We start from the raw sequence: 7,483 nt of genomic DNA, 5'->3' as shown, positions 1-7,483 counted from the left end.
ACCAGAAGTGTTTTTCAACCGAGCTGGCGCCATTCTTCAAATATTAATGTGGTGTCTAAAACAGTGTATAGCGCAATCATCCTGATGGGCCGTGTGAATATTGGTGTACTTGGTAGCCAATGGGGCCAAGTTTAGTGAAAAGAATAAGCGAAATAAATATATGTTTGGATACATAAGGAATAAGCAAAAAACCCTTTCCGGAAACGATCGTTTCATAAATGATGCCAATGATGAGATCAACGTTACACGATTGGGGAGCGAAATTGCTACGAAGCAGATGTTACTCCTTCGCGATGATTTGGTGAGCTTCCGAAGAGTCAAACGTGCTCCATAAAACAATGAATACAAAAGTGTTTCAATCAGTTGTTGGATTAATTATTTTGATACACAATACTACCGGAGATGATTTAGGTGAGTAATGTTTCAAGAGATGTTGTTCTTTCGGCTCGATTTCGTTCATTTCGTGGCTCATCCGTAGATCATCCTTCTGCGCAGCACCGATTAAACGGTTTCTGTGTGAAAGACGTCAGTTCGAACCCTGATAGTGCATCATCTCGAAGCCGATAATAAAAAAATAACAGTAACGATTGTGTTCTCAAATAACGCAAAATGCAGTATCAAAAAGGGAATATATTTTCCCCAAGAGATAGACTCTCTGGATTTTGAATTAAATCAGAGCGAATATAATGAACAACTTCAAACGAGTAGCTAACCATAAATGATCGAAAACCTCTCAATATGATTCAATCTGCTATTATACTCAACTCAATTAGTTTATACTCAACCATTCGAAACATTTATCGCAAATAACAACAATATCAACGCATATTTTTAATTAACGATCCAATCATTAGTACGCAGCGAAACATAATTTACTTGAATAAACAGAAGCATACCACGAGTTCGCTTAAATTTCACAAGTGCCACCATCTACGCCTTTCACCATTCAGCAAGCTGCTGGTATGCAATGTTTTCCCGATAACCAACAGCTCATCGGTCAATGTTTGCGGTAGAAAATCGGGGAAAAGGATTAATCGTTCAAAAATGCCTCTCCAGTGGCTCGTTGCCAATGGCTGTTTTGATTGATCAAACGGGAAACACATTGAATCGTTCATTCCTCCTGGGCCTCAAACTTCACCGCGCGTCTCGTTAATCATGATAACGAACCGTTGAAACACTAAACCAATGGCATCGGAAATGAAAGATGGAATATCAATTTCCAAAACCTCTTCATCGTGGAGTGGAGCTGGATACTACGCCCCTAGCGGATCCGCGAAACCCGCGATTGTTCCACACGAGACGTGGGCCTTTCTCAAACAGATTGCACATTACTTCGCCAATCGCTAAAAGCCACAGCGAGCCCAAACTGGTGGTACGTTGGATCTGTTGACAGCTTGACACAATTGCATTATTGATGATGTATTGGAGCTTGTTAGACCCATCTTGGATACAGTTTGGTCGGCCAGTAGTGGTTCAGTGTTTTCTGAAAACACCAAGAAACGAGCCTCGATGAAAAACAACATTTTGTCTTATGTACTTGAATTCGTGGAAGCTTCACAAGGTCTGAGTCGTCGTCTCAAAGGCACTGAATGTGCTCTTCCACGTCGACACGTTGTCGGTTTCAGAGAAGAGGGTGCGAATCGATGATGAGGGACGATTAACGAGAAGCGTGAGCCTAGAGGAAAGTTCTCTGTTTCGCCACAATAAAATTACAAACCAGATATGTTTATGGCTCTCACGCACTGCCTGTGAGCTTGTCGAGGAACGAACGAAATGTGGCTCCCTCGTGATCACCAACTGCTCCTCGTTGGCTTGTGTTGTGACAACATTGTGGCGAAGGTGGCTATCGCAAAACATGGCTCCAAATGCTTCTGCTAACATTGACTGTGTGTTCAGTATCCTTTTTGTATGTTTGTTTTCCTTCGTTCTCTTTTCCGTTTCCTGAATTAGCTTTGTTCCCCGAATAACGAACACATCGAACATTTTTCGACGTGAGGTACTCTTGAAATGTTTTCCAATGTTTTCTTTGTACCAGTAGTAAAAAATATCTTCAACAATTATGATAAGCATAAATACGGCCCGGTCCGTTCTTCTAAGAATAAAAAAAAGAAAACCGAATAAAAGGATTTGTGAGCAATGTAGAAAAAGATAGTTCTACATTGCTACGTAGCGAAAGTTAGTTCTTCCACGCTATCGTAATCATTATATGTTCCAGGTTATTCCAGAATAGGCCCCCTGATAGAACAAGCAAAATTTACACTGAGAAAGTCGAGAAAGTTATCCAAGCAAACAAATGACGAGGGTCACCACAAATGTTGCTAACTGCGCGGTCAAGACACGTTGTGAAATGATGATGACATTATTGTGGTAATAGTGAGGAGAATGTATGTTGGTATTGCACACTGTATCATTCTGGAAGTTGTAGATTTGCATCCATTTGGATGCAAATAACTTAAATTCATTTATATTATTTTCACTCCTGCTTCGCTTCGTTTTCCACAGGACTGCTGTCCAGTACATTGCGTTCGTTTCGCACATTTTGTTGTGATGACGATTTGTTGAAACTCGCCTGTCCCCTTGGAACTAGCATCTCTATTGAATTGGTTCAGTATGGTGTTAGAGGTACATATAATTCCCAATGGGACCGGTAAGGCGCCTTCTTGAGAACGTGACTGCATTTTCTTTCACTCTTGTCTTTTTTATTTTTGACTGATTTTCTAATGCAAATCAGAGGACAACGATACGGTACAGTGTCCTTACAGCGAACTCAATGAACTCTATTATGCTCAAAAATCGCCTCCATCGTCACCTTCTACGAGTATGTTGGACATCATCCTACCATCAGGAAACGTGACGATAACGTCAACGACACCAAACAACAACGAAATGGATGTCGCCATGAACGACAGCCTGACCAGTTTTTCTGTGGATAGGACGAAAGACAAGTGCACTCCGCTTTACGTGCTGCAGGTGAGTTGGTGTTATATTACCATACACCTGGCCTTTTTACTATTGTAAGACTGGACGATTGGACTTGCTTTCTAGGTTATATCAATTTTTAAACTCTCGTCCAATTTTCGTCCCTCAACAGTATTCAATCCTGCAGACCGTTGTTGAAACGTGCCAGAAAAAGCGAAGCTGTCGGTTACATGCTGCACCGAAAATATTCGAAACAAGTCCTTGTCCTGGCATTCATCGGCTGGTGGAGGTCAATCACAAATGCCGGCCATGTGAGTTACTGTACCTTTCAGTTTAAATTCCACCTGCTTCCGGTCAGCACGGAAAACGTTTTGGACGCATTCTTTTCAATCTTTCGTTGAGCTGTCAGATGTTTTGCGTCATGATTCTCGTTTACGTTTGAAATACGAATGGTGGTGGAAGCAGTGTCTTTGCAGATGGTTGTATTCTATATTTTGTCGTTGAACTCTTCTTTTTTAATGTTTTCCCTGCCAGTTGAATTCCGAAGCATGACTTCGTGCGAGAAGGACATCGTTCGGTTAACGTGTGGCCAGTACACGCGCATAGCGATCTACAGCGCCACTTATGGGCGGACGGCGTACGAAAGTTCTCATTGTGCGCAGGCAGCAACCTCGCAAGAGCAGAGTAAGTTCCAAGCAACCACGAGTATTAAAGTCCTTAAATTGGGACACAAGAGCACAAACACAATACCTTGGCGTTGTCTGTAGTTATCGCCATGCCTAAATAGTTGTCTTCAATCACCTTCCGTCTTTGGATGATTCTTTATTTTCAGCGTGTCTCTCGGAGCACACGAGTCACACGCTGACGGAAATCTGCCAAGGCCGGAGGAAGTGTACGGTGGCAGTTGAAAGCTCAACATTTGGCAATCCCTGCCCGGAGAGCACTCGCGTGTACCTAAAGGTGATATACGCCTGTGGTAAGTGGCGCCAAGACAGTTGGTCACTTGGCACACGATTCGGCATAACTTTGTAAATTTTGTCTAGTTTTTCTCGGGCCTTCCATTGTTGTCACCAGTTTCCAGAAACGTGTTCCGGGAGCGCTACGTTACGCCACTGGAGGATGACGAGTTGGACGAACGGCCTTTCGAGTCGAACGAGCAGTACGATGAGCAGTTAACGCCGGTTCCGAATCTCATTGAAGGCTCGGCAGCCGTAGGTAACTCCGGCACCAAAGGCATCCACAACAAGTACTTGGGCGAGTCGTCGAGGGCCGAAGACATAGTCACCTTCGTCAAAGACGGTGAGCTTTGAAAATGGATATTTAAATCTCGATTACATAATTGATACCCAATATCTGCTCCATTCCATCTTCATTTAATGAAACAGATGAGACTCAGGAGACGATGGCCAGTCTAGACCAGGGACAACTGCTTATCGTGAGTGTTGCGGCGCTGTTCTTGTGCTGTATCTGCCTGTCGTTTGGTACGTTACTGGCATATAAAATGAAACTGTTTCCGTCTCGAACCGGGAATCGATGCAACAAAGATTCCGATTCGATCGACAGCCGCTCGACTCCATCCAGCTACCGTCCGACGAGCGATGACTTTGACCTTGCAGAGTGTGTGCCTAAAACGGTTGTTTCTTCCGAGAAGCTTGTGGAGGTAAGTGACGATAACCCAGATAACAAGTTTAAATTATTTCGTTGGTCTACATCGACTTGCCACGATCGATTTGAAAGTGAGAAATTATCTCTGCTCTTCAATAAGAAACATTTTGGAGTTTAATGATATTTGAAGTTACCATGTTCAGTATCTTAAACATTCCTTTGATAATTTGGTTTATAGCTATAACTTTATTTGAGATAACAACATCAGGCAATCGTTTGTGCTTGATACATATAATAATGTCGAGTGAGCCGGAAGCAATTTCAGCTAGCATCTGCCATTAAATCCTTCATACACCGTTTACATTATTTGGATGTAGCATTTTCTGCAAAACCCTATAAATGTCGTCCAAACTAAGTTTGTTTTGGGGATTTCCTGTTCCTCTCCCAGCAACAATTAACACCGTCCAGAAGAATCGAAGCCTCAAATTCATCGTTCGGTAATGCCTGCATTGGAACCACCAATAACAGCTCATACAGTACCACGATTCCCGCGTTCAGCTTTGCTGGAGTCCAACCAGCCCGTGGGGCGCATTTGTCGCATATCTCGACCACGATGTTCATCTTGCCCAACTATTTGATGACCGATCTTCCGTCAGGCCCCTTGCCGAACAATTGTCGACCGCCTCGGTCGACGCGAGGAGCTCTGGACGAACGGGAAATGGCACAACCGAGTGAAAATCTCACCTTAACGCTTACAACGACCGAAATCACGAGCCAACCGGGATCCTACACCCTTCTACATCCTCATCATCAGCAAATGCACAAATCCGGGAATTATGCTGGTTCCTGCACACAGTGTGCGGCCCTCGGTTGGTCCCCTGAATCATCCACCTCAAATGCCGTGATGTATGCAGGGCAGGGAAATGCGCCTGCAGCACCGGTCACCAGTACAGGAGCGTTGCACCCGTATCAACGCAATCAATCATTGAAATCGTCCTCAAGTGACGCGTCGGGACGGCCTGATTTGATAAGGTGCGAGGAACATGGCAAGAAGGACATGACCGAAGGTGCGCAAGGTTCTGCAATCACTCTAGCAAAGTCGAATTCTTTTTTATGGCTAGGCTTGAAGATCGGGCTGACGTAAAGCTGTAGGGTAAAGCTGTCGAGATCGACCTGTTCGATAATTCCTCGGATAACCTTTTAAACCTCATTGGTGTGAAGGGCTTGTAACAGATCCGGGGGCTCGCGGTGTTTGACGGTTTACTTTTCAAGGACCCATTTCCTTCGTTTCTTTCCATCTAACACTTGTTCTTAGTCGTCCCGGAAATGTCCTGATTAAATTTTTTATCTACGTTTTGTGAGCTGTCTCATGTGTTTGCTATTTGTACACGTAAAGAAGACCTCCGTGACACAACCAACACCCTGCTCGACAGCTTTATCCGTAACAATTCGTCGAAACGAAATGTATATAAACCAGTGTTGAATACCAAAATGAGCCTAGGGGCCTAATAAAGCGAATACGAAGAAATCCTGTGTAGGACATTACATTTATAAAGCCTTCTTAAACCACCCTATGAAAGGATGTTTGTTGTTCTGTTGTAGAGGTTAAATTTGAATTCAGCAAACAGCAAACAGATACAAAACTCAATGGAAACCGAATTTGATTGACAACCATTCGAATAAGGGGTTAATTATTGGCTGTCAAAACTTAATAGAAAAATCTGTTGTCAGTGTTTAATTTTCTATTTTAAATTTCTGAGGTGCGTTTGTAAAATATGAGAGGTCAATTTTGTCCATTAGTTAGTAAATCGTGACGTGAATCCTAACGATAGTTGAAACAAAATAGCACAGATAATGCAAATATACAATTCAATTCACTATTCACAAATATGGTGGATCAGTTTTATTCAACTTGATGTTTCTGGTTTCGAACCCCAATTTTATCACGATCAGATGACGAAGACATTGAGGGGCGATAAAATTAACAAAGGTAAGTTTGAACGGCAAATTGCATTTTTTGTTGGTATTTAGTAGCTTTGGATGTCGAAGCTAATGTATTGGCCTAAGTAGACCAACTAGAAATTCATGCCAACAACCAAATGAGATGACACAATCGAACTATCATCGGACATGCAGTCACTATATCAATACACTCTGTAGTTTTTTTTTATTATACCAAAATGTTATACCAAAATTGATTCAGCACTTGTCAAAGTGATTCAGCATTTTACCATCTATTCGGCAATAAATTGAAAATCCCCACAAGAACGTTGGATGCTTCGATGCGTGACTGTCAAAACCAGAAAATCACAACATTAAAGTAAGAAAGATGCCAAATTTACTTTTGGTGGAGTCAAACTTGACGCTGAGGGAAGCAAAATAAATGATAGCTAATGGAGCATTGCGTTTCGTGTTCAAACACTTCACCACACGCCATGTCTGGACAGTTGTAGTCGAAATCGAAACTCCGGAAGACGTCTGTTGTTTTCCTTTGCCTCTGTGCGTCGTATCCGAGTGTTATGGTGAAGATTAAGTACAGCCACAAAATGGTAGTTAGAGTAAACGAAGTCACGTTAACGGATACCGTCCATATGTGAGGGTTGTTTGCTGAGTCACTGGCTAGTTGTGTCAGGGCCGGACATCTGAGCTGTGTTTCTGGAATACTCCAGTTTCTTGTGTTATTGGCGGACACGAGACGAAGGACACTACAAGGACAAATAATGTTGATTTTTGGTCCTTTGCCCTGAACGAAAAAAGTCGGTAAGGACTGTAAACAATTTTGCCTCAAAGTGCTTCAGCTTCGTTTGTTTATGTAGCGGACATTACTGTATGAACGCTTAATGCCTTCCATCTAAAATGCTGTGTCCCGGAACATAATGAATCATGTCAATTTGCAATGATAGAGTGAAGTAAACAAATGCTGCTTCTGGAAGATGTTATGGTGTTTTATTAGAGCATA

The 7,483-nt window shown here is 42.6% G+C and overlaps 1 protein-coding gene across 1 annotated transcript; it reads left to right on the top strand.

Annotated features, from left to right (window-relative positions):
* Nucleotides 1-338: 338 nt before the first annotated feature.
* On the top strand, nt 339-5,668 carry LOC128270491 (uncharacterized). The gene is made up of 9 exons (XM_053007896.1): nt 339-411; nt 2,503-2,619; nt 2,723-2,970; nt 3,092-3,230; nt 3,454-3,603; nt 3,752-3,895; nt 3,994-4,221; nt 4,272-4,579; nt 4,973-5,668. Exons 1-9 carry the CDS (start codon nt 339-341, stop codon nt 5,666-5,668), a joined length of 2,103 nt encoding a protein of 700 aa, XP_052863856.1.
* The last annotated feature ends 1,815 nt before the right edge of the window (nt 5,669-7,483 follow it).

This window comes from Anopheles cruzii, chromosome 3 (assembly GCF_943734635.1).
Source record: "Anopheles cruzii chromosome 3, idAnoCruzAS_RS32_06, whole genome shotgun sequence".
In the NCBI taxonomy this organism is placed as follows: domain Eukaryota; kingdom Metazoa; phylum Arthropoda; class Insecta; order Diptera; family Culicidae; genus Anopheles; species Anopheles cruzii.
Note: the sequence above shows the minus strand (reverse complement) of the source record. Positions and strands in the feature narration are given on the sequence as shown.

Coding starts and splice junctions, on each gene's coding strand:
- LOC128270491 (XM_053007896.1), top strand. CDS start 339: ATGAATACAAAAGTGTTTCAATCAGTTGTTGGATTAATTATTTTGATA. Junction 412..2,502: donor TACTACCGGAGATGATTTAG/GTGAGTAATGTT, acceptor CGTTTTCCACAG/GACTGCTGTCCAGTACATTG. Junction 3,231..3,453: donor CAATCACAAATGCCGGCCAT/GTGAGTTACTGT, acceptor TTTCCCTGCCAG/TTGAATTCCGAAGCATGACT.